General features: G+C 38.8%; 1 protein-coding gene across 1 annotated transcript in view; it reads left to right on the top strand.

The window, feature by feature from the left end:
• The window catches only part of PIK3CB (phosphatidylinositol-4,5-bisphosphate 3-kinase catalytic subunit beta), an 88853-nt gene that overhangs the window by 45702 nt on the left and 16085 nt on the right, over positions 1-27066 (top strand). Inside the window, exons 5-15 of the mRNA XM_008919607.4 lie at positions 2669-2854; positions 5426-5651; positions 8241-8464; positions 11112-11294; positions 11550-11720; positions 12569-12646; positions 15155-15406; positions 16015-16111; positions 16970-17100; positions 20086-20139; positions 20855-21043. Of these exons, the coding sequence (XP_008917855.1) occupies positions 2702-2854; positions 5426-5651; positions 8241-8464; positions 11112-11294; positions 11550-11720; positions 12569-12646; positions 15155-15406; positions 16015-16111; positions 16970-17100; positions 20086-20139; positions 20855-21043 (1758 nt within the window). The 5' untranslated portion in view covers positions 2669-2701. The remainder of the gene's footprint in view (positions 1-2668; positions 2855-5425; positions 5652-8240; positions 8465-11111; positions 11295-11549; positions 11721-12568; positions 12647-15154; positions 15407-16014; positions 16112-16969; positions 17101-20085; positions 20140-20854; positions 21044-27066) is intronic.

Genomic DNA, 27066 nt, shown 5'->3' with positions numbered 1-27066 from the left:
TTCCTTTACATGTGCACTCTAACTACTTGGCACAGGTCAAATTGATTTCTCCAACTCTTGCAGCAGTGCTGTGAAGCCTTTGCAGCAGGGTGCTCCTGGCCTCTCAGTGATGTCCTGAAGTAGTTGTCGTGATGGAATTGAGTTTTGCATAAATTTGTCTTGCCTGCCTTCTCAGCAAAATGGGATCAGTGTCTGAGTGGGTGGCTTAGTAAGGGAACTCTTGCCTAGAGATGATAATTCCTTTAAGAGACCAAATGATACCATCCAATTGAGAAATCTTGTTGTAAGGCTTCTTGTTTGAGAATGTTAAATAAGTAAATACAAAAATGAATGTTGAATATTCTTTTTCTTGTTCTGCAGATGTTCTACTCATCTGTGTTTTGTTTCTTTCCTTTAGTCTAAGCAGCTATCTCAGAATTGCTGGTATATTGAAGTAGGAGTGTAGCAGTTTTGAGTTCCAGTGTGTGTGTATGTGTGCACACACGTATATGAATCTGAAACACAGGTTAAACTTTACAGAAAATTTACACTTTTTGAATGCTGTCTATAAATACCACATACCTGTGACTTAGAAAAGCATTTTGTATTGGGCTTTGCTGCTGTGAAATTCAAAGTTATTTGAGTAGCCAAGATTTGAATAGCTGTTTTAATGACTTCCTTTTTTTTGTACGTGAAGTTGTTGTTCCTGTGACAGTAGGCAAGAATAGCTATGAGGTTAACAGCCTGAAATAGCTTTTTATTATCATTTTAATTGTTGGGATTTTTTTCCTTTAGCTGGAAGTTGTTTAAAATGTCTCTGGTGTTGTTGCTCCCCATCCGGATGACTTTGTTTCAGTTCCTAGATGTGATATTGTAAATTAGTCACTGGTGCCACTGCATGTCACAGTTTGGGCCATGAGTCATTCTCACAGCCAGCCTGGGTTTGCCATTTCTCAGGATAAATACTGATTCTCTCTTGACCCCCCTGATGTCACTGCTGGGTCAGAAATAGGGTGCTGACTGTACAAGAGGCTGATCTGCTTCTTTGAGGGAGGAAATATTAAGTAAGTGCCTGAAAGCAAGAATAGCTTCCCAGCATGCTCAGGCTGGCATGATGGCTGTGCTTCCCTTTTTAATGGAAAATGGAAATTTAAAAGATTCTGGTGTGTGTGTTGGAAGCTCATAATTATAAACAAGAATCTTGTGAAACTTTACAATTCTCTGCGTTGTGGTGCTTCGGGGTGTGGGGCAGCATTTTTAACTCTTGCCTCTTTGAACATTTTTAAACTCTTGTTGATGCACTAAAGTGATTTCACAATTGCAAATGTGGAAAACCATCTGAAAGGGGATGAAAATTAAAAAAAATCATATGCTGAAGTAAAGCAGGAATGAATTATGAACTAAATAACTACATAGAACAGATTAATGGTTTCCTTGCTGCTGTACCTGTCATGTTTTATAATGGCAGTACCACTTTATTTTAATCTGATGACCACATAAAATAACTGAAAATATACTGTGTGTGCATCAAAGTATGAAAAATGTTTAGTGTTATTGTTTTTCTTGGACTACTAATTTCAGTTACAACAGAACTGCAGCCAGGATTTTATGGGTAGAAGGAACTGGATGGAGGAAAAGAAATATAGTATCCCATTTAAACAGTAGCTTGTTAAAGATCTCCTGATTAGTAATGAGGAACTACACAATTTCTCTAGGTTTTTTTGGGTAGATGCTGTGTTATTCCAACAATGTAATCTATGTTGCATGATGGGATTACATTTTATTTCTTTTCTGTATGTGGTTTAGAGCTCACACACCGTGCTAAACTTTGCATGCCCATTAATGATTGAATCCATTTGTAAAATGTGGTAATTCAGGTAAAATACCTTCATATCTGATTTGTTATTTCACCAGGTCTGCACCCTCACCCCCAGTTCTTTTTGTTTTGACTCAATTTGATCAGTGTAGTGGATTTTTTGGGGGGGGAAAATGAGGACATGATGGTGGTAAAACATTATTTGATAGTGATGATGACAGAGGCTCCTTAATTGTTGCTTCTATTGAGGAAAAGTGGATCTTATATTTAGTATATTTACAGTATATTTACATGGCAGGTAGAGGTGAGACTGGAGGGTGTTGTCCTGTACCTTTAAGGGTGAAAACAAGTTGAGATAAGTGTCTTTAGAGGAAAATGTCACTTTCTAAGAGAGTTGAAGATGTTTTTCCTGCTATTCATAGAGACTTTCAAGTTGAATATGTCACTGGCCACATCTGTGGGCAACTAACTGGAAACTTGCAAAAAATAAAATAATGAAACTGCTCATGTTTTTATATGAAATATTGCCATGTTTCATCCAAGAAGCTTACTTTGATTGTGTTTTATGCAAGTAAATTTTTAGGGAAAACCTGAAATTAATTTTTACCTTTGTTTTAGCTAACCTCTAATTAGTTATTTTCTCTTATTACTTCATCACAATGATATAAACATCTCAACCATAGTGCTTTACCTTTAAATAACATTAATGACTAAAACTCTGCTTATGTGTTTGCAATACTGGCATTTGAGACCCCAGACTTGTAAGCTGAGCTGTACAAGCAGAACTTATATAAACTTTCCAAAGACTTTAAAATGTGTGTCTAATTATAAAAGGTTAAGTATACTGAATTTTATTATTTTTTTTCCCCTAAGGCCACGTGGTTATGATATCATTGAGATTCCATAATGCCTCCTGCTGTGACAGACAGTCTTGACATCTGGGCAGTGGATTCCCAGATTGGTGCTGATGGCTCAATATCTGTGGACTTCCTGTTGCCCACTGGAATCTACATCAACCTGGATGTCCCTCGAGATGCCACCATATCTCATATTAAACAGGTAGTGCCAAATGGGCAGTTAACTTTAACTTCTGTTAGGTGTGAGTGCTGCTTCTGATTTTTATGTGCCTTTTGGCAAATCAAGTAATGAATTTGAGTAGGCATAAAAATAACGTGTTGAAGGCACGTGCACTGCAGATTGACTGATACAAATATATGTATATGGGAGTTTGCAAGGGCTTTGGGCAGATGGCAAGGTTTGGAGACGTTATTCCTTGCTGGTAGTTACAGTTCAGCAGAGATTAATAGCTCGACCTTAACACTGTATTGCTGCTCTAAATCTTTTTTCTAACACATTGGTAATACATTGTTTATTGATCTAACATTTCTCTGATTAGTGTGTCTAATTAGTATAGAAGTCATAGATTGTGCTCCTGCTTCTTTTGATGGATACCAAAGCCTGATGCTTTAAAAAGTCTGTCTGCCATTTCTTAAAGGTTTTATACAAGTTAGGGCATCACTTAAAAATCTGAGGGAATATCTAAATCAAAGGGGAAAACATAAGGAAATAACCAGAGATATTAAAGAACGTTCTACTGACCTTCCATCAGACAATGGCCATGTGGAGACATTTAGACAGGGCAGTGAGTGAATTACAACACCAAGTAATCTAATCCTTGAGCATAATAAATTTCTAAAAGAAAATAAAGTGTGATGTCTCCTTCCATTGCATTTTCTGGTAAATAAGTATATTGTTTTTAAGGCCTATTCCGTCTGACAGGATTCACTTGTTTATGGACTTTATTTTCTTTGAATCAGTAGTAGCTTCATGTAATTTCTTTTACACCTAATTTGAAACTTTCCAGACACTGAAGTATTTTCTCAGGCAGTGGATCACTTCAGAAGAAATTGAAGTGATCCGAGTTTTGTGCTCTACTCAAATACTTGAAATAATTCTCATTGGAAAAATGTCATTAAAAGGGGAACCTGGGCAACATAACAGGTTAGTTGGTGAGTAAGATAATGGAATAACTGATAGTGATTTCAACTGCTAAAGAATTTAAAAAAAACAAGCATGTAAGTGACAACAATAAGGGGCTTGAACTAAGCTGTCAGGTTTTCTTGATAGTTGTGGCACACTGAACTTAGCATGCTATAAACAGGTACTGTTGATATTTAGCTGTTTTTTCAAAGAAAAGGAATGTTGATCCTATCTACAGAGGTCTTTCCTGGAAATCACTGTATTTGAAAACAGAACAGTAATGAAGACTTTGATGGCAAACTGGATTAGCAGCTTTGGTCCCACCACATATACTGTGACAAGGCATAGTTTGTGGACTCTTGGATATATAAATAGAGGACTTGAGAGCAAATATAAGGAGTTTATCTTGTACATGGAATGGTTACAATTAAAATAAGGGGGGGAGTAAAATAGCCAATTATTTGAAGGCTGAAGAATTTTTCATTTCTATGGAATTTTCAATTTTACCAGGCCATGCTGTGGGTGATGGACAGTGTCTGCTTTCAGTGAAAGCCAATTTCAGAGACTTCATGGCTTTGTAAATTTTGTAATCATTAAGTCATATAAGAAGTACCAGTAGCTGGAAATTCAAGTTGCACAACTCAGGAGGAGAGGCAATAATAGATTTAATCTTTTGATACCTTTGAAACTGGAATTTTTGCTCAACACCAAAGAAAGCTGCTGGATTGAGCTCTCACTCAGCTATGCAGAATACACTGGAATACATTTCTGGCAGACAGAATTCATTGTTACAAGTGTGTGAAACGTATGCAGATGTGTTCAGTTCCACAAAAGCAGTTTGGTTCAGCTGCAATTATTTGAGAGGAGGTTTTTGCCATTCCATTATTGGTCCTGCAGCTCCTGTTTTGAAAGAAGCTTGAGAAACTAATCTGTAAAATGCAAACTTGTAAAATAAGGACAAAAATATTCTTGCAGATAAAGATTTGAGTAGTATTTAGGTTGGGAGAACTTACTTTACTTACAATTTTGATTTCTGCCAAAGATTTGTACTTTACAAATAAATTTGCTTTAAGCTTCTCCAGACAACGTGTTTTTTTTGTTCAGGAATTGGTTCCATAGTGAAAACTTCTTGTCTATATATTACAATAATTACTGGAAAAAGGAAATAGAGATGTGTCTTGAGGAAGAAGGATTTTGATAGGAAGCTGTAGGAATGGATGGAGGAGAGCTGCAGTTTGCTGGTTGGTGTCAAGAGCAGCTGGCTCCAAAATCAATAAGTGCTTTGTTAACTGTGGGGACAGCCCAGGTCCTGCAACTTCACTGCAAAAAGGACTGAGCTGGGGAAGCCAAGGATAAGGATCAGGATGAGGACTAGTGCTGCCCTTCTCTCATCACTTCATAGTATTTGTCCCCTGTGTGTTTTTTGCCCCTGGGATATTTATCACACACGTTGCTACTTAAAAATAACCTCGAGGTGGAGACTACAAATGAGACAAAGTAGATATATAATAATAATAGAGAGAGATAAAAATGAGCCAAGTTAGCAAACATGCTACTTTTTGTGTTCTTTTGGGCACACAAATGGAAATACCCTACCATATGTCCATGCCTTCTTGTTTTGTTTCATTTTCTTGCCTGTTTTCATTGCAGCTGTTATGGAAGCAGGCACATGCCTATCCACTCTTCCACCTCCTCATGGAGATTGACTCTTACATGTTCTCATGTGTGAATCAGACTGCTGTACATGAAGAATTAGAGGATGAAACCCGGAGACTTTGTGATGTTAGACCCTTTCTTCCTGTCCTTAAACTAGTGACAAGGAATTGTGATCCAGGAGAAAAGTTGGATTCCAAAATAGGTGTCCTCATAGGCAAAGGTAATTGCATTTAATTTTTTTTTAAAATAAGGGTAAACTTTGTTGGTTATGAGGGTCTTTATTTGGCAGGTAAAATATATTAAAAATATATTAAATTATCTCTAAAAATTTCTCTTAAAAATTCAGTATTTCCCTTTCTCAAACAAATACTGATGTAGTTGGAAAGGATTTAAATGCTCAAGATGAAACATGAAAATTGTTTAAAGCTACTTTCTATATTGCATTTCAGCACTATATTGTATTACTACATCATTCAAGAGAAAATTTTATTTTGGTAGATGAGGAGAAAATATTTATAGTTTTATTATTATTACTAAGTGAAGAAAAGCATAATCCTTGAACAGTGCTATCACGAATAGCTCAACAGTTAACTGATTACACAGAGGGAACTAGAATTATTATGATTTTACTACATATGGTGTCTGAGTTGGTTAACAATATGATTCTTTTGTTGCTCTCAATTGTGTCACTGATTTTCATCAAACAATGAAAGGCTATTTTTAAAGGTTTCACAGTAACTTATTCTTGATGTTATGTCAGAATTTTCAGCTTTTAAATCTACTCTGCTTGGTTATACAATCCAGACTGACAGGGTCGTGTGAGGTCATACCTCTTGTTTTAAAACAATGAACCATTGTTAGGTCCCTTATAAAGACTGCAGGTTTTGTTTAGATTTCAGCAATACACTGTCTGCCTGTTTGTTAGAGCTGACAATGGGAGCAGTTAGTCAGTTTAACCATTCAGACAGATTTTGAGATTCACAGTCTGTGACTGAATATTTGGCTTATTATAGCTGCATGTGGCCCTTCCTTCTGCAGCTCCTACTCTGGACCTTAGCAGTGGGGAAAAAAGTGTTCCTGTCTGAGCTTCTGTACTTAGTGTTTTGTTCTAAAAAGGTGTTCAGTGCTTTGTGTGATTTGGACAACGTCCTTCCAAGTTCAGGAGAAAAGATAAACACAGTTGCAGGCCCTACATATCCTGAAGTACCAAGGAGTCACAGCTGTGTGGACTCTCCATTATAGAAACATAGAATAGTTTGGGATGGAAGGACCTTTTAAAACTCATCTCATTGCAACCCCCTGCAGTGAACAGGGACATCTTCAACTAGATCACGTTGCTCAGAGCCCCATCCAACCTGACCTTGAATGTTTCCAGGACGGGGCATCCACCACCTCTCTGGGCAACCTGTGCCAGTGTTTCACCACCCTCATTGTGAAAAATTTCTTATTTATGTATCATCTACATCCACCTTCTTTTAGTTTAAAACCATTATCCTATGTTCTGTTGCAACAGGCCCTGCTAAAAAGTCTATTGTCAGCTTTCTTATTGGCCTCCCCTTTAGGCACTGGAAGGTACTCTAAGGTCTCCTTGGAGCCTTTTCTTCTCCAGGCTGAACAGCCCTAACTCTCAGCCTGTCCTCAGCAGAGGTGGTCCAGCCCTCTGAGTATCTTTATGGCCTCCTCTGGATTCACTCCAGTAGATCCATGTCCTCCTTATGTTGGGGGCCCCACAGGTGAACACAGTATTCCTGCTGGGGTCTTACCAGAGTGGAACCTCACGGGCTGGCCATGCTGCTGGTGATGCAGCCCAGGATACCTTGGCTTTCTGGTCTGTGAGTGCAAATTGATGGCTTATGTCCAGCCTGTCACCCACCAGCACCCCCAGGTCCTTCTCAGCAGGGCTGCTCTCGATCTGTTCATCCCCAGCCTGGGCTGATACTGGGGGTTGCCCCGACCCAGGTGCAGCACCAGCACTTGGTATTGCTGAACCTCAATGAGATTCCCATGGACCCACTTCTCAAGCCTGTTCAGGTCCCTCTGGGTGCCATCCTGTCCTTAAGAGTGTCAACTGCACCCCTCAGCTTCCTGTCATCTTCAGGTCTGCAGAGGATGCCCTCCATCCCTCTATGTCATTAATGAAGATATTAAATAACACTGATCCCAATACAGCCCCCTGAGAGACTCCACTTGTCACTGTTATCCATTGGGACTCTGAGCCATTGATTACCACCCTCTGGGTGTGACTGTCCAAGAAAGTCCTTATCCATTTAACAGTCCACTCATCAAATCCATCTCTTTCCAATTTAGAGAGAAGGATGTTGTGAGGGACCGTGTCAAAGGCCTTACAGAAATCTGGAGAAGTGGCATCCACAGTCAATCCCTTGTCCACTGATGTAGTTGCTCCATCATAGAAGGCCACTAGGTTGGTCAGGCAGGACTTGCCCTGTGAATTCTCTCTTTGCATATTTTGGAAAAGGAACCTGACTGGTCTTGGATGGGCTGAAATTTCAGTCCTGCCATTTTGATCCATTTTGATCCAAGAAGATTTTTTTTTTGACTTTTAAACACAACTAAAAAGGACGATGTCATCTTTCTGTGGGATTAAAAAAAATATTTGCAGGCACTTCTTCTGCTCTGTGGTCTTTATGATGCATTTGCTGTGCTTTCTCTTCATTTGCTCTTGTGAGGAGAGACTTAAAACTTTCCAAACAGTATTAAAGTCAGGGTGAGCTTGGCTTTTCCATGTAATAGTACCTAAGAGACACAGTGGTTCAGGTATATATCTTTTTGCTTGTTTGAATTCTTTCAGGTCTCCATGAGTTTGATGCCTTACAAGATCCTGAAGTGAACGACTTCCGAGCTAAAATGCGGAGGATCAGCGAGGAAAAGATTCAGTCCCTTGTGGGTCTCTCCTGGATGGACTGGTTAAAACACACTTACCCACCAGAGCAGGAACCTGTTATCCCAGAGAGCTTCCAAGATAAGCTCTACAGTGGAAATCTTGTAGTGGCTGTTCATTTTGATAACTGCCAGGTAGGAGTGGTTGTTCATCACGTTTCGTGTCTGTTTTGACCCAGATCTGAGTTAGCACGGGACTGAAGTAAATGAAATAGAATACTAACATTGTGGTGTTTGCTTTAAAATGCAAATTCTATCACCAGGGTCCTTGACTCTTGAAAGAAAGTGAGAACGTGAACCTACAGTTGAGAACTGAACTTCTAAAGTCAAATTACAGTTCTACTTCTCAAGGCAAAATGCACAACTTGTATATTCCATATTATTTCACATTTGTTTAAACATAAAACATGATTCAAAGTTGTCAGGACTATTTTTGGACAACTGTTACTGTGTTGCTTCACTAGCATTCAGTTTTAAGCTCAGTTCATCAGGGATTGCTGGTGAATTCAACACACTTCCCTCTATGTGTGGCTCCTTGAACGTCTTTGGGGTTGGTCTGCTCATTAGATTGAGCAATGCATTTAAAAAGAAAAGAATTAGTATTCCCTCTTCTCAATGCACACAGACAGTTAAAACACTGAGTCTTTTTGTTACCTTTTTGTTTTGGCTAACAAAACTATGGCTTATTTTTAAAATAAAAACCCGTTTCGTTTCCGCTAAAAAAACCTAAAATGTTTTAGCCTGACATTTTTTGATGTTGAAGTTGCTGTGATTCTGTTTGAGTCCAGAATTCCCGTTACTCTTTTTTTCACTCTCTTCTTTTGGATAACTGTGAATGATCAGCACTGGAAACCTTAAAAATCTCACAAGTGTGTAAATATATCAGGCTTTTGACCCAGGTGCTAGATACTGATTTTCTAATGATTCAGATAATTTTATTTTCAAAACTGTGTAATTTCTAGTGCTATCTTTTTAAACTTAAAAAAAAATAAATGGAAAGATCAAATCTGCCTCTGGGAACATTAACTGTAGAGGTGCATACTATATGGGGTCACCAGTAACACCAACTGATGTTAGGTGCATAGGTGTATTATAACAAAACCTTTTGCAGTCCTCTTTGGCTTAGTAGAAACCTTGTAGTTGTCCAGTAGTGAGAGTATCTGTGTGTTTGTCAGCTTTTGATTAAGATACTGCATATATATGCATATGCTGACAGTACAGAAGCAGAGCAAAAGTTCCTGCTGGTGCAGAATGTATTTGCCTGCCACTATAATAGCTTAGGCTGCTGACATTTCAAATGTTTCAAATGCTTCTGCTGCCAGCTCTGACCTTCAGAACTATTAACAGTTCAAATCTGAGCTGCTTTTTAGAGCAGTAAACTCTGTTCCAGACCTTCCTACTTGTACTGAGCACTGGAATCATCCTAGGAGACTGTTGTAGTCTTTTAATTCTTTCAGCTGTAAGAGTGAGAAAGAGAAAATACTTTTTGTCTAGAAGGTGTGGGTGAGCTATAAGAACTCCCTGGTTATCTCTGGAGCAAGAGAGGCTGATCCTCATTTCTGTGACATATGTATTGAATCCTACAACTGGGAAGGAAGGCAGCTGCCAGAGAGCGCCAGCTTTCTGGGAAGAAAAAGTGTTACTCCTTGTCTACCCACTGCTAGGAGAAAGCCTTCACAGTGTGGCAGCTTTCTGAAAGGGGGAAGCTGTGGTGAACCATGCAGAAACTGAGAAAATACAGAATTAATTTAGCGTGACTTTAGCGTGGTTTTTCCATTAGGGCAGCTTGGCTTCTTACCAGTAAATGTCTATAGAAATAAAGCACAATGCAGAAGAATGTAAGCCAGACAATACTTCACATTTGTTAATAACTGGGTTTAGGATGCTTACATCTTCAGAACTGTGTGTGTGTCAATAAAAAATAATAATTAAAAAAAATAATCGAAAATACACCAAAACCTCAGAATTCCCTGAATCAACCTTTGCAAACAAGCCTGTGCAGAGCATAATGTGATAGATTAAGGGAAATGAAAGATTTCACAGATCTTTTACATTAGGAACTTGAAATGAATATAAAAATTTTTTTTTACTTACAAAGGAAAGTAATTTCTTCCCTAATCTTTTTAGGGCACATTGAAATTGGAGTTACTTTGGATATATACAAATAGCCTCTAAAGGTTTGATTAAAAAAATTCTTATAAAATGCAGAGTCTTTGCGTGTTGTATTCAGAGTGCTACAGGTGTTGACTGCTACTCCTCTTTTCTGCTCTCCTCCTGGTTTGATGGTGGTTTTGTACATTAATCACATTAACAGTTTCTTCTGCTTTATTACTTGAAGTTTTCTTTTTCTTCTGAGTACAGTGATACTTAGAAAGAGGATAGATTGGTAGTGACCAGAAGGAAGAAAAATTAACACATCTAGTACTGCTAAATACCTTGGAATGTGTGCATGATTTATGGTTCCCTCAGTCACATTCCAAAAGCAGGCTGCTGGATCAGTACATTGCTCTAAAAGTCTTTAAATCACTGTTGAATCAAAAAGATAAAGGTCTGTGTTCTTAAAAGTACTTCTGATAATATAAAAGTTTGGGATCTGACATTTTGCAGCTTTTAGGGTGATTATTACTGTGATTGCCCTAAAGATATAGACATTAACTGTTAAACAGACTGGTTGTAGCAGTTATTATTTCTGCTCTATTTTATTATGTATGCTATAATTTAAGCCTTGTACATCTGACTATGACAAGTTTGACATTCAGTATTCCTGCTTGTGTTTTGTTAGGATGTATTTAGTTTCCAGGTGTCTCCTAACATGAATCCCATCAAGCTGAATGAGCTGGCAATCCGAAAACGTTTGACTATCCATGGAAAAGAAGATGAGGAAGTTGATCCTGCTGACTATGTGCTGCAAGTTAGTGGAAGGCTAGAATATGTTTTTGGTGATCACCCGTTAATTCAGTTCCAGGTACATGAAATTTTTTGGCACTCGGTGTAACAATTCTCTGCTGCCTTGGCCAAAGGTGCTCCCTGTCCCCTTGGATGGTCGGCTGTGCTGAACAGTAACACCTTGTCTCTTCATGTCTGCAGCCCTCTCCAATTGTAAAATACGTGTGCACCCTTCCCTTTGTATCTTTGTAATGAATTATTTGTTTCTTTGATTTCAAAGTTGCTGTAGAAACACTCTGCTAGCTGGTAACAACTGTTTTCCGTGGGCTTTTAGTACATCCGCAACTGTGTGATGAACAGGACTCTCCCTCAGCTGACTCTGGTTGAGTGTTGCACCATCAAGAAGATGTGTGAGCAGGAGATGATTGCCATAGAAGCTGCCATAAACCGAAAATCATCCACCCTTCCTCTTCCTCTGCCACCAAAAAAAACAAGAGCAACAACTGTAAGTTCATGTGGGGAATGTCTAATACCTGAAAGGAACCCAGGAAATAGAAATCCTGGGATTTGTGCTATGGCTGCTGTTTGCCAGTGTAGGTCACCTGGGTGTACTCAGAGCCACCTGTTGCTTGTGAGATTTACCTCAGAAATAGCAGACCTTGAGGCTTCTTGGAAATTTCTTACCTTCCCTCACCTCATCCATCCTCCTTCTCCTGTTCCACCATCCATTCCCCCCCTTTCCATTGCTATTGATTGTACTTTAAATCACAGCCCGGAAGAGTGGGTAATAATCTGTTACCAACAGCTGGAGAAGTTGTTGCAGAGAACCTGGGTTCTCTGGCTTTGTTGGAGCTCCACTGGCCTGGGCAGCAGTGCTCTGGGATCTCTGTATTAGCCCAGATATCATATGTGATGCTGCCACTGCAGTGATGGCGATTTTTGCCACAATAGGCATCTAACTTTCTTATAATCTGGTGCTTCCTTTATTACTGAACTTTTGGCCTTACAGCACAGTTATATTTTATGTGCTGTCACTCTAAGAAATGTGGACAGATCTTTACTCTGTTACACACTCTGTAGTTATTCAGAATGAACAATAAATTTGAAGGGTTATTCTGAATTGTCAGAAGTAGTACATGATGTATGTTCTCCTCCCCAACCTCCTTTCAGCTGAGTTTTTACTTTGTCTCCTTGTAGTTATTGCTGACCAACTTATCCATTAAGATTTCAAATCTGTATTTTTAAAAGTGCATTTGTGTTTGTATTTACAACTTGCTTAAAATGTGTGGCTTATAAAATAAGTCTCAATGTTACACTGATGAAAAATGAATTTGTCTTTGTTTCCCTTCTCAGAGTGTATGGGATATTTCCAACCCTTTCAAGATTATTCTGTTAAAGGGTAATAAACTAAATACAGAAGAAAATGCCAAAGTAAGTAACTATGTCTAGTATCAGAAGACATCCTGTTCATCACTTTAATGATTTTCAATGTTAAGTGAACTCAAAATCATACAGATTTCAATTCAGCAAAAGTATAGGTGTTTTTAGTTATTCCCAATGACCTTGGTAGCATTGGTTAAAAATCCAGCTTTACTGTTAAAGTATTCCTTTCTATTCTGAAGTTTGATATGTGCACTACAACATTGCAATAATTGTGACAGAATGACATGAATGTTTACACAGTACTTAATTTTTTAAAAGATGGTATCTGTAAAGTACTGATATTGATGTGAAATGGGCTTATTTGAAATAGACTGTTGTAAACACCTGACACAGATTAAATATTAGATGTTTTTCAGTGGGACATGAGGGGTTTTGTAGTCCTAAATATCTGTGTCTAAACATGGACTGTATGCTTCTATACAATCTGTCTTTTATTTTCTAAACATGAGGAACACAAAGAAAGAAAGCTGTAATACCACTTCCTGTGAAAATGTACATGACTGGGCTACTGACTGTTGTACAGACCACAAGTTAACACATGGGAATTTATTGCAAAACTACTTTAAGGCCTTACAAGACCAATTCCTGTGAGATAGAACAACATTAATTTCCTTTGTTTTGTTTAGCAATCAATAGATTGTATAACCAGTCATGTAGAGAAGGAAGAGATCCAATTAGCCACTGATATTTGCTGGTCTGATGCTTTATTCAGGATACTTGGTGCATTTGTTTCATTCAAAGCTATTGTTACAACCTCCTTGTAAATTTGCAATCCTACATTTTACTACATAGCAAAATGAGCCATAATCATATTTTACTTCCTGAGACACTGTGATTGTGGAAATGCATCCCTGCAAAACTAGATGTTTCCCTCTTCTCTGTCTAAACCATGATTTAGATAGTTCTAATATTTTCTTATCTCTGCATTCTGCAAACTTGAAGTTTTTAAAAGAAAAGAAAGGGAAAAAAGAAGGTGGATTCAGGAAGCAATATAGCTATCAGGTTTTTCTAGGTGTATTTTCCATGCTTTACAAAGTGAGTTTTGGTTAATTTGAGTATGTTTTTAGAGGAAAAAGAAAATACTTTGATTATAAGAAACAGGAGAAGTTGTCAATTCTTTTGTATTAGTGCCTGTGGGCACCATCTAAATATTATTTAGTGTTTTGAATGCTTTTTAGTATTGAAAACTTAGAAGTCCTGTGCTTACCCCAGAACAAGAATGCACAGAGCAGCCCTGCAAACTTGTGCATGTTCCCCTGTGTTGTCTGTCTACACTGTTATGAAATTGTCACTACTGAGAACTCATTTGTTTTCTAGTCCTGATTCTAAGGCTGTTTAATTCACTGCCATTGTTCATTTACGCCCACTGTGCTGTGGATCAAGCCAATATTCATCCCTTTTTGCTGAATCCACCACCAAGGTTCACAAATGCAGTGTTTGTGGTGGGAAACAAAACATTTGTCAGATGGGTAGCACTGCAGTAATGTGAGCTGGGTTGAGTATGTTCACCTAGAGCACAAGTGACCTCATTCATCTGTCCAACACCCCGTTATCCAAGTGCATGACATTTGAAATTGCTTCTCTTTTTGTGTTGCTCTTTGACTGCACCACTGGTACACACAGTCTCATTAGTAAAAGGGGAGTGTCAGAATGCAAAGAAAAAAATCTGGACCCAAGCTTTTATATTAACAGGATTAGAAATTGTAGAATTAGAAAGGTGAATTATTTTTTTTTTTATCCGAAACCTGCATCAAATTGGAAACATCTGTCTTTCCCTTGCAGTGCTCAGAAATAATCTGATAGCTTAAAGGAAATGTTGGGAAGGTTGATGAGGAGCTTAGGGAACCTGAGACATCAGATCACTTTCACACATTTAACTGTAACATGGAGAGCTTCTCTTAGGTGTTGACCAAAGGATTACACTTGTGGGTTGCTATCTCATATTGGTATTTTTGGAAAGGCCACCTGAAAGAAGTTGGCATATTTCACTCTGCAGTTTTCTGTGTACATATGTTATTAAACAGAAATGCATTGACCTGTAGTGTGTTTCATGTCAGTGCCAATAGCTCCAGCTTCTTTATCTATTTGTTCTTCTGCCTTCCTGATCCTTATTTTCATCCTTCAAGCTACCTGGTTTTGTTGGGTTTTGAGTGCTAAAGGTGAAACAATTCCTGGAAATCATGTACATTGGCATTATTATTATTACAGGTGATTTCTGATGCTGGAATCATCAATGTTCCCTCTGTAGATTTTTATAAACAGTTTACGTAAAAAATTATTTCTTTTTAAGCTGGAAAAACCCCCAAGCTTTTCTCATTTCGAAGCACAAATTTGTTCTACCTGGAGACTTGAATTTGTATTCAGGAAATTAATCTTTAATTTTTCATTCTGTTTAGTTGTTTGTTGAAATTCATATATGTACGTTCTGTATAATATTGTATGGAGAATTCTGTAGGTTCTGTGACAAGCTTAATATTTTTTGTTTCTTTATGGCAGGTTCATGTTAGGGCTGGTCTTTTCCATGGTACAGAGCTCCTTTGTAAAACTACTGTAAGCACAGAAATATCTGGGAGAAGTGACCACGTTTGGAATGAAGAGCTGGAGTTTGAAATCAATGTATGTGATCTGCCAAGGATGGCAAGGCTCTGCTTTGCAGTTTATGCTGTGATGGATAAGATGAAAACTAAAAAGTCCACTAAGGCAATGAATCCTTCCAAATACCAAACAATTAGGAAAGCAGGAAAAGTGGTAATTATTTTTTTTATTTTATTTTTATTTGTTTTTTTTCTTGAGTGACCTCTGAGCTATATTGAAATGAACATTCAGAAATTTTTCCTTGTCCTCACTTAAGTGTTCAGGAATGCAAAATGAAAATAAGAAGTTAAAAAGAGCCTATGTATTAAGAAGTGCACATCTTGGTATGAAAAAGCTTTTGATACTTCTCAGACACTGAAAAAGGCATAAAAATGTCAGTTGTAAGTCAGTTGTCACATAGCTGTTTAAAGAGTTGTATTTTAAAAGGTCAGTTTTACTCTGAGCTGGAGATGAGTTGTGATTGAGAAAAGATGAAACAAATTAGCATTAGGCTCACCTTCAGGGAAAGGCTCACATTCAGGGAAATGGGAATTTTTACACTGGCAGAGCAATGCCCTTAAAATTAAGTCCTTATTGTCCTCAGTGGTTCTGGAGTACATGCTGAAAGCTAAGCATGTGATCAACTGCTTTTCCAAAAGGTATCACTATTTGAAAAAAAAAAAAAGAGCCACCCTCTCAATTTTATTTATATTGTAGTGCTTGCTTTGTAATAATATTTGCTGGTGTCTGAGTTTCCATGTAAAAATAATTTCCTTTAACAGCATTATCCTGTAGCCTGGGTAAATACCATGGTGTTTGATTATAAAGGACACTTGAAGAATGGAGAACTGGTACTGCACAGCTGGTCATCATTTCCTGGTAAAGTCTAAGTTTTAAGATTTGGGCTTTAAGTACGGGAGAATGTAGTATCAAGTAGCAGAATATTTACTGTATGCATGTCCCATTCCCCTATAATAGTGTCTTTACTGCTTGTATTTTTTATATGGATAAATACGTAGCATCTTAGTCTCTTTCTTGCAAGTATTGTTTATCAGGAAAAGAGGAAGAGCAAGAGTCTGCTCTTCTAAAAGTTTTATCTGTTATGGAAGGAAAACCACATAAAAATACATGCATGTTTATATCTAGTGTTACTTGTTTTTAAGGAGCAGTTTAGGTTTCATTTGGTCCCCTCTGCTGTGCATCCTAAACTAAATAGATAAATTATAGTGTATGTGGCAATATTTGCATTAGCAAAACCTGTGAGTTAGAATTTTATCTTCTTCCTTGATACTCAACTTGATTAGTGAGTGTCTGAAACCTCCATGTCACTCTTCATTCCATCCCAAGAAACCCTGTATCAGCTTCGCTGTAGTGCTGACAGAAAACTGGCTTAAAACTCTTCCTCAGTGCTATTTAATACAGAGGCAGTGTGTGTCCTGGTTTGCAGAAGCTGCAGATCTCCCTGGGATTTGTTTCTCTATAGGGATATCTCAGCTTCCCTTGACTGTGATGAAAGAGAAAACCAGTTTCTCGTTGGGTGATAATGGAACATTTGAGAATGTAGGAGGTAGTTTATGCTGGAAGTGCAGAGCACTATACTAAAAGTGCTGTGCTGCAGAACATGCTTCTGTCTGTTGGACACATTAAGAGACTTCTTACTGCATCCTTGCCTTTCAGAGGTTTAAAATTTTAATTCATGCCTGGCCTGTAATATCAATTGTTTGGTCAATGTTTCAGATGAACTTGAAGAAATGTTGAATCCCATGGGAACCGTCCAGACTAACCCTTACACTGAAAATGCAACAGCTTTGCACATTAGATTTCAGGAATATTCCAAACAGCCTATTAATTACCCTCCCTTTGATAAGGTAAGCTATGACCTAAAGATAAGTCATGAAAGTTTGTGTAAATAGCTGTTACTTCTTTCCTTTCAACACTACCTTTTCCAGTGAATTCCCCTCTTCCTGCCCTTTAGTCAACACACTGCAGTTTTTTAGACTTGCACTCTGTGAGTGGCACTGCTCTGACTTCAGGGTCTATTTTGAAGTTTATACTCTTAAAAATGGTCTGTACCTAGTCTTTTGAGGGTCAAAAGCATAATCAGTTTCCTGTATGTATGATTTAACAAAAAGCTAAATTTATCTGCTAACCTTCAAACTGTGTTTGCCTGTGATCTGTAAAGATCTGTTCTTTCTTTGTACAGATGTATGTTACCCACTCCTTGGGACACTGCTTTATGAGCTCAAGTCCTCTAAAGGATAAATAGACTCTTAATACTGTGTAAAAAGGGACATCTGAAGGTCTGCTCTTGAACTAAATCCACTGAAGTTGCCCTGCAGTTTCCCACAGATGTCAATATCTGTTTAGAAAGGAAGTGTATATTTGGAATACCTATGGTACTTCTGAAGGGTGAATGCTAGATAGAAAGTTGTTCACAAACTAGCAAATAAAGCTAAGACAAGTAATAAAATAAGTCTGAAACCAGACAGCTAATGATGCTCTATAAAAACAACATTTGTCTTATACATATACATTAGTCTGAATTTCGGTTTTGGGGAAGTCAATAACCACTTAGAGAAAAAGGCTTTTTGCACCTTTTGGGGGGTATGAACAAAAAGACTGAAACCACCAAACTCAATCAGCTTGATCAAAGGGGGATTTGGGGTTTAAGGCTCATCAAAATGAAATCAAGTAACAAGAAAGATTTTTTTTTTTTGTTTGTTTGTTTGTTTGTTTGTTTTGATTTTGAGTTGATTTTTTCCCCCCCCTGTCCTTGTCAGTACTTCTTTTATGAAAACAGCATTGGAAATGCAGTGAGAACTAAAGCAGTGCTGACTAATTGCTGCCTTATTTATGGCTGACCAGTTGACTCTTCATAGTGGACATATTTTAGTCAGCTTTGATATTGGTTTATTTGTAGTACTTTAGGTTTCTTGCTCATTACACTATATGTATTTAATTTCTAAAGAGAAAAAAACCTGCTTTGATGTGCATATTACAGAGAGGTTAGATAAAAGTGTATTTCTTTAGTAATCACATATAGTGAGATACTCAGTGTAGTGATGTTAAGATGATGTCTAAAGGGCTTCCCCATCCCATGCAACTCACCTTCAGGTGAAGGTTCTGTTGAATCAGGAGGAACCTTGTAGCTGCTTGGGTTATATCAGCCAAGAGTCTGTTTCTCAAAATGGTCTTAGCTGAGACTTGCTTGCTGCTTCTAATTTTCCCAGTGTTATTGCTTGCTTTTGCCAAGAAGATGGAGAGTTGGGTGCCACATATTTATTCTAGGAAACATAATGTGCAAAACTAGATGAAACTGTTCAATCATGTCATCAACCTGCCTGCACAGCGAGTTTGGGGCTGAGGGAGCAGAAGGGACCACTGATAAAAAGCTGTTGTATGAGGCAACAGCTGGTTAATGACCAGTGCTGCTGGCACACTTGGGGTTCACTTAAACAAAGCTGGACTTGCAAAGACTTTCAAAGTTTATTTGCAGACTGGGAAGCATGGGGGGGCAAGCATCAAACACAGAATTAGGATGTTGTGGTTTTGTTTATGCATGTTTTCACACATAGTATGTAAACAAGCTTTGTGGCTGAGTAGCAGATGTAATACACGATATTAATAAGAGGTTCATACAGAGAAAGAAGAAATAAAACAAGTTAGTATACCTTTTTAAGGGATTTAGCTGCTGGGTATTTATGCTCTGATTATTGTAGTAATCACAGTTTCTCACATTGCCTGAGTGAAGAGAGCACAAGTCTTGCTGAACCTGTGTCTGGGGATGCTGTTGTACTCCTGGGTGATGGGAGAAGCAGAGCTCTGAGGGAAAGGAGATGGTGTGATTCTTTAGACATTTTTCTTAACTGAGATTTCTTTTTATGATTCATTCCTCAAAGCAGCAGCATCTGACAACTATAGACAGACATACCTACAGTTAGGTTAGACAGCCAACTGGACCAGTTCACCTGGTCTAATTGGCTCAGGCAGTCACCATCCTAACACCTGTCCAGGGTTGCAGGAGTGTGCAGAACACTGTTTGAAGAACTGTATTTACAGCTACCCTTAATTATCATGGTGGTTTATTACATGAACTTCAGAAAACAGATAGAACATTCAAAAGGCCAAAAACATTAAAAAGAGAAACTCAGAGCTGAGCTTTTGGGGAAATGTTGCTTTGCTGTTAACAAAGGTAGCAGTCCTTGTTCTGAGGGTTGCTGTGGAATAGCTGGTGCTGAGAGTTTGTGGGTGGAATATTGACTGTATTGTTACACGAGTTCTTGTTGGAAGATGGTTTGTCCTGGTGTTACCTGGGGGAAGACCTCAGTTATGGGGGGGAAGTACCTGGAAACACTAACTGAAATCATGTGGGCAATCTGAGAAGATGCTGAAGGGACTGAGTCTGTGAACTGAGTCTGTGAACTCATACTGGAATGGAAATTTAGAAGTATGGATCTGGGGGTGTGGAAACAGTGCCCTTGAAAACAGCAGAAGTAGAGATGAGAAAGCAAAGGGTAATTTAGAGCTGAGGAATTGGTTTGCTGCACTGAAAAATGAGGAAATGCAAACAGAAATGGAAAACAAGGTGCCATCAGAAAGACTGTTTAGCTCAGTAGTGCTGAAGAAGAAAAAAAAGGAGGTAATCATGAGCATTGCTATTCCTGATCTCCCTAGTCCTGCAGATTAGAAAAGGAGCACACCATATTGTACCACTGTATATACAAAAGAATAGTGTTGAAACTATATAAAAGATAGCAAAATTTCCTTATCTACTTCATTTCCATAATGTTTATTCTTTCAATGCAGTCAGATTTGGGTTTAAATCTAATGTATTTAAAAACAACTTTTTGCAGATACTTGAAAAGGCAGCTGAGATTGCAAGAAACAGTGACAATGCTGCAATGGCGGTGAGCATCATCTCAAGACTATTTTAAAATAAATTTTCTGGGGGTTTTTGGCTCTGGAAATAAAGAAGTCTACAGCTTAAATAAGAGTTTACTGGCTCTGTTTTTGTATATAATTCACTTGATGAACTGCCTTAAAATTCATGTATATATCTGCTTTTTCCAATATATTTTGGACTTGGCTATATTTTGTTAAAAAGCTTTGCATACTTTATGGGTTTGGAACACAGCTAAGATTTACATTAGATGTGGAAAACAAGTTAAGATTAGAAGATAAAAATATGTGTTTGTCTACTTGGCAAATATACTTTCTTTTGGTTATTATTGGAAAAGTGGTTTTGTTTTTTTTTTTACTTTTAATTAAAAGAAATATATGTACATGTATCTATTAAATTTCATCATTTGAAAAACAAAAGAAGAAATATGCATCCTAATGAAAATTCTCCATGTTGGAGTTGGAAAACAGAAATATTGCCATCTAGTGTCATTAACTCTAAAGTTTAGTTGCTTTTTTAGAAACTGCTGCACACTGAATTTGAAATCTGTTAGTTGCAGTGCTTACAGCTTAAGAAATCTGAACAAAAGACACATTAGTCACTCCCCTGTGTTCCATGAGTTTTATCTGATGTTCCTCCTGCTGTGGGATTACTGATATTTGAGCTAAAGTATAAGAATCTTACTGAATTTATCACAACATTGTACCTTTCTCATTTTCTAGGGTCGAGGTGGTAAGAAGTTTTATGTTGTGCTAAAAGAAATAATGGAAAGAGATCCTTTATCTCAGCTTTGTGAAAATGAAATGGATCTCATTTGGACTTTGCGATATGACTGTCGTGAAAATTTCCCACAATCATTGCCCAAACTGCTGCTCTCTTTAAAATGGAACAAACTTGAAGATGTTGCTCAGGTAAGGGAAAAGACAACGATGGTGGGGAAAAATGCTGGAGTCAAATCATCAGTAAATAAGATTTCATTCCATTTTGAAATGTTTCTGTGTGTACCTTCCCATGGCCTGGACACTTAAGGAAGAACGCTGAAAAAAAAAAATCCAACAAACGAAAACCAAACCACAAAATGCATTTCAGAAGTCACAGAATTATGGAATCAACCGGGTTGGAAAAGGCCTCTGAGATCATCAAGTCCAACTCTTTATCCAACCCCCCCATGGTTCCCAGACCATGGCACTGATGCCACAACCAGTCTCACCTTAAACACCTCCAGGGATGGTGACTCCACTCCCTCCCTGGGCAGCCCATTCCAGTGGCTGATTACTTTCTCTGTAAAAAATTTCTTCCTAATATCCAACCTAAACCTTCCCTGAGAGAGCTGAAGACTGAGCCCTCTTGTCCTACTGCTGGTTCCTGGGAGAAGAGAACAACCCCCTTCTGGCTACAACCTCCTGTCAGGGAGTTGTAGAGAGTGAGGAGGTCTCCCCTGAGCCTCCTCCAGGCTGAGCAGCCCCAGCTCCCTCAACCTCTCCTCACAGGACTTGTGCTCCAGTCCCTTCCCCAGCCTCGTTGCTCTTCTCTGGACCTGCTCCAGCCCCTCCATGTCCTTCCTGAGCTGAGGGCCCAGAACTGGACACAGCACTCCAGGGGTGGCCTCACCAGCGCTGAGTACAGGGAGAGAATCACTTCCCTGGACCTGTAGGCCACACTGTTCCTGATCCAGGCCAGGATCCATTGACCTTCTTGGCCACCTGGGCACACTCTGGCTCATGTTCAACTTCCTGTCAATCCAAATTCCCAGATCCCTTCCTACCTGGCTGCTCTCCAGCCACTCTGTCCCAGCCTGTAGAACTGCAGGGGGTTGTTGTGGCCAAAGTGCAGGACCCAGCACTTGGCCTGGTTGAACCTCATCCCCTTGGAATCAGCCCAACTCTCCAACCTATCCAGGTCCCTCTGAAAAGCCCTCCTGCCTTCCAGCAGATTGATACTCCCCCCCAGCTTGGTGTCATCTGCAAATTTGCTAATGATACACTCAATCCCCTCATCCAGATCATCAATAAAGACATTAAACAGAACTGGGCCCAACATTGATCCCTGGGGGACACCACTAGTGACCACTAGCACCATTCACCACCACTCTCTGGGCCAGTTCCTAACCCAGCACAGAGTGCCCCTGTCCAAGGCAGGGGCTGCAGCTTTTTCACGAGTATGCTGTAATGGTGTCAAAGGCCTTGCTGAAGTCCAGATAGACCATATCCACAGCATTCCCCTCATCCACCAGGCAGGTCACCTGATCATAAAAGGAGATCAGGTTGGTCAGACAGGACCTGCCCTTCCTAAACCCGTGCTGGCTGGATCTGATCCCTTGTCCATTCTGTAGGTGCTGTGTGATTGCACTGAGGATGATCTGCTCCATAACCTTGCCAGGCACTGAGGTCAGGCTGACGGGCCTGTAGTTTCCTGAGTCCTCCTTCCGGCCCTTTTTGTGGATTGGTGTGACATTTGCCAACTTCCAATCATCTGGGACCTCCCCAGTGAGCCAGGACTGTTGGTAGATGATGGAGAGCGGCTTGGTGAGCTCTTCTGCCAACTCCCTCATCACCCTTGGGTGGATCCCATCTGGTCCCATAGACTTGTGAGGAACCATTGGCTCAGCAGGTCACTGACTGTTCCCTCTTGGATTACAGGGGGGCTGTTTCTTATCTCTGTCTACAAGCTCCCCAGGCCAGTTGTCCTGAGGACAACCTGTCTTACTGTTGAAAACTGAGGCACAGAAGCTGTTAACTACCTCAGCCTTTTCCTCATCTTTGGTGACTGTGTTCCCCCCCAAGCCCAACAAAGAACAGAGGTTTTCCCTGCCCCTCCTTTTGCTATTGACATATTTGTAGAAGCACTTCTTGTTATCCCTGACAGAAGTGGCTAGATTGAATTCAAATTGTGCCTTTGTCTCTAATTTTCTTTCTACATGACCTAACTATATTCCTAAACTCTTCCTGAGTAGCCAGCCCTTTTTTCCATAGTTGGTAAGCTCTCTTTTTTCCCCAAATTTCCTTCAAAATCTCCCCATTCAGCCAGACCGGTCATCTTCCCCGCCGGCTTGCCTTTCGGTGCACTGGGACAGCTCCCCTGCGTTCAAGACTTCCTTCTTGAAGCATGTCCATCCCTCCTGGACCCCTTTGTTTTCAAGGGCTTTTTCCCAAGGTACCCTCTGAACCAGTCTTCTGAGTAGTCCTCTGGGAAAAGCACAGCGATTATTTATACAGACTAATTTTAAAATCTTGTGTCCACTTTGATCTTAAATGCAAGGAATTTCACAGACTCACAATGTTGCTTAGGTTGAAAGGAACCTTCTGAGATGACCTAGTGCAGCCCCCTGTGCTCAAGCACAGTCACCTGAGCAGGACTATGCCCAGCTGCATTTGGAGTATCTTCACCAGTGGAGACTCCACAGTCTCTATGGGCAACGTGTTCCAATGTGTGACCACTGGAATATCTTTTGTAAGGCTATTAAATATTTTTTAAAAAAAAGCTTATCAGTCATGATCTGAAACAAAACTTCTTATAAAAATTACTAAACTGCTCAAATACTGTAAAAATCCACATCTCACTTGGGTAATTAAACCTCATTTGGGCAGACAGGTGATTTTCAAAGAAATATGATCCGCACCAGTGGTACAAAACATATAATTCTCGTCATGTGACTGTTTGACCAAAAAGAGTCTCCTTAAAGTGACTGTCAGTAACCAAGGGCATGAAGGCTGGTGCTGTGATACAAGATACATTTTCAGTAAAATTACTTGTTTGCTGTACAGATGTGCACAATTATTTCACTACACTTTAAAGAAGTTGCTGTAACTACTTTTTGCTGTATTTACCCAAACAGAACCCAACTCCTGTGACACTTTTTGGGAATAGATTGAACTTTAACCTTTAATAGGAAAAATTATATGAGCTTATAGTGAGACCATTCCTGCTTGATAGACTGATTTTTAAAAAATAATAAAATAACATATTCCTGGATTGGTATTGAAACTTTTTAGTCTGATTGTGTACAGAGTACAGAGCAGTTTGACCAAACTGCAAGTCTGGCCAGAGTAACCAACGCAGCACTGGCTCCAGGGAGTGAACCTGGATGTTGTTTTGGTCACCTGCTTATCCTGACAGAATTCATATTTAAATAACACTCAACTTCTTGCAGACCATTACACTGTGATAATATTTATCTCTTTCCATGAATCTCATTTTTTAAATTTGAAACTAATTTTTTTTTTCATTTTTTTAATAACTTTAGAGCTAAAAAGCATTTTCTGTGAAGGACTGTGATTGATAGTATAGATTTCTATTGTGCCTTAGTATTCTGACCTTCACCTGCTACAAGCTCGGTGTTCTGGGAAGAAAAGGAAGCCACTCCATGAAAATATCTTCTGTCTATTTCTGTAATTTTTGTGATTATCTAGTCAGCCAGAATCTTAGCTTGCCTCCAGCATGGGGCTTATCTTCTGTTACATCCTTTCTACCACATAGATGTATATGTTGTGTGAACTCCTAAAAATAAATGGAATTTCATCCCAGCTAATTGTCTGTGCCACGGACACTACATTAACAAAATGGAGTACTCACACATTTCTTGCTCAGTTGTGTTCTTCTGTGTGCAAGAATCCTCATTCCTTAGTAATTCCATTGTGCTTCTGAATTTATTGTTCATTATTAGAAGTTATCTGGAAATACAAAGTGTAGAAATGTAAGCAGGTACTTGTTTGCTCATTAAAATATGTGAGGAAAAAGGCCTTCTGATTGCTGTGGGCTTTGAAATGTGGCCCTTGGTAGCAGTTTTGAAAAGTAATTTGGAGTATGGATATCAGCTGACAGCTCAAAGTCCTTTAAATTTGGGAATATTAAATATTATAGATGTATATAAATCATTTATTTAAGCAGATGGCTGAAAATATGTGGTCATCTTGTTACTGTGTACTTTCTGGAAGGAATGTAGTATTTATGTTTGTTTATGTACAGGCAATAGTGCAGTTTATAGTGTAATATTGGTTTTGGCAGCAAGGATGGTCTATCTGAAAAATGAGATCTTATCCTTAAACATGCCAAATATTTCTGTAGTACACAGACATGTAAGTACTCCCAACAACTTACCTTTTCAGGTAAGGCAAGACAGCCTCCTGAATTTTATGAGTTCCAAAATTAGCAGGACTCATAATTTACTTCTCATTAAAATTAAACATTTATAGTAGTAGCTGTAGATTGCAGTGTTTGTACGGCTACATTGTGCATGCTGTTGTACTGGAAGTTTGTTTAATGTTCATTTTTAGATGTATTTCAGTAAAAGTCTTGGCACTTAAGGCAGAAAGTTTTAAAAAACTAAACACAACAAAATACAAAAAAAACCAACAACAACAACAACAAACCCCAAAACCAAAAACACCAAAAAGCCCCAAGAAACAAAACCTCAAAAATGAAGTATTGTATTTGATTGTAGACCATCTTTATTCTGTTAGCTCAGTGGTCCATGGAGTTATGTCCAATGGATTAAAGTAGCTTTGTTGAATTATTTACCATATAGATCTCATCCAAGTTCTTATTGGATTGCAGTATTTTAATGAAATTATTGCACTGAAGGAATTCTGAAGGTGCTTGCCCTCACTGCTGCCATAACCCCCTCACTCAGCAGAGCAGCAGGGTGGCAGAACTTGTTAGCAGAATTCACAAGGCAATATTTATTCTCAAAGCAGATTTCAACCATTATTTAAAAAAATCCCCTTATTTTCAGCAAAGTGACACTATCCATAGTGAGAACTAGAGAAAAGACAGCTGATTTCTGAAATATGTGAAATAACTGGAATAAAAATAATGGCCTGTGCTTAACTGTATTGTCTTTTACAGTGAACTTGTCTTGTTAGAAAGAAATTGTGGTTATTTCTTTATAGAAAAAAACATTGATACCCCAAGGCCAATTCTGAGATTTCTCTGAACCTCTCAATTGTTGCTGGGAATTGCAGTTCCTTGTCTTCTCCTGGCTCATCAGGAGTTGCAAACCACAGGAGAGAATTAGGTGGTGTCTCATGTGTGCAACATTTTACCATGTCTCATATTGCAGAGAAGTTTTTAGAACTCAGAACATGTTTTGAAATGTGAAATTTCTTTACAAAGTCCTTTACTTGGAAGCTGTTCAGTTACTGCTCTGCTGCCAAAGCAGGTGAGGGCATTCCATGGTGCATGTTTTCTTTTGTCCAAATGCAACAAGTGCTTCTATCTCCTCTCACCTGCACTTTGGAGCAGCACAGCTGAATGTGGAGCTGGTTGGGCTGCACTTCTCTCTTATTAAAGTTCCAAGGCATAATGTGAGCAGAGCTGTAGGTGTTTGGGGAACTCTCTTGGCTGTGTCATAGGTTATTTAGATCTTGCTCCCTCTCAGCTCATATACCTTCACATTTTCTCGTTATAACAACAATAATTTAAGCAAAGGGAGGAGATCTGTGCTTTCAAATAACCTTCACAGTAAATATATACTCTGTAGAGCGTGACTTTGACAATTCATTGCCTGACACATGAGGCATGCAGGGCCACTTGGGCTCATCAGACTATTTCAGGTTCTCCGTTCAATTCAATCATTCAGTATTAACAAAGTATTTCTATATTCTTGTCGGTTCTGCACCTGGTTTAAAGTAGGTTGTCTAGAAATTCTGATAACTTGCAGAGTTTCTTACTGCATGTTCACAGCTGCTGCCTGCATTTCCAACATCTGTCTTGTGCATTAAGTATCTGATCCATGTTAGAGCTTCAGTGCCAGTGTTCTGCTGTGTGACTGTTGATGGCTGCAGTCCTCAACAGCAGGACTGGCATTGTTACCCCTTGTTGGGCTATGGATTGAATAGATTTTTGAGTGTATTTTTCTGTGGGAATACGACATCTATGTTTAAAAACACCTTTAGTTTAATTTTATATCAGTATGAATCGTGCAGGTGTTCATACC

Source organism: Manacus vitellinus, unplaced genomic scaffold (assembly GCF_001715985.3).
Source record: "Manacus vitellinus isolate BGI_N305 unplaced genomic scaffold, ASM171598v3 scaffold_49_pilon, whole genome shotgun sequence".
In the NCBI taxonomy this organism is placed as follows: domain Eukaryota; kingdom Metazoa; phylum Chordata; class Aves; order Passeriformes; family Pipridae; genus Manacus; species Manacus vitellinus.
This window is presented reverse-complemented; position numbering and strand designations above follow the sequence as displayed.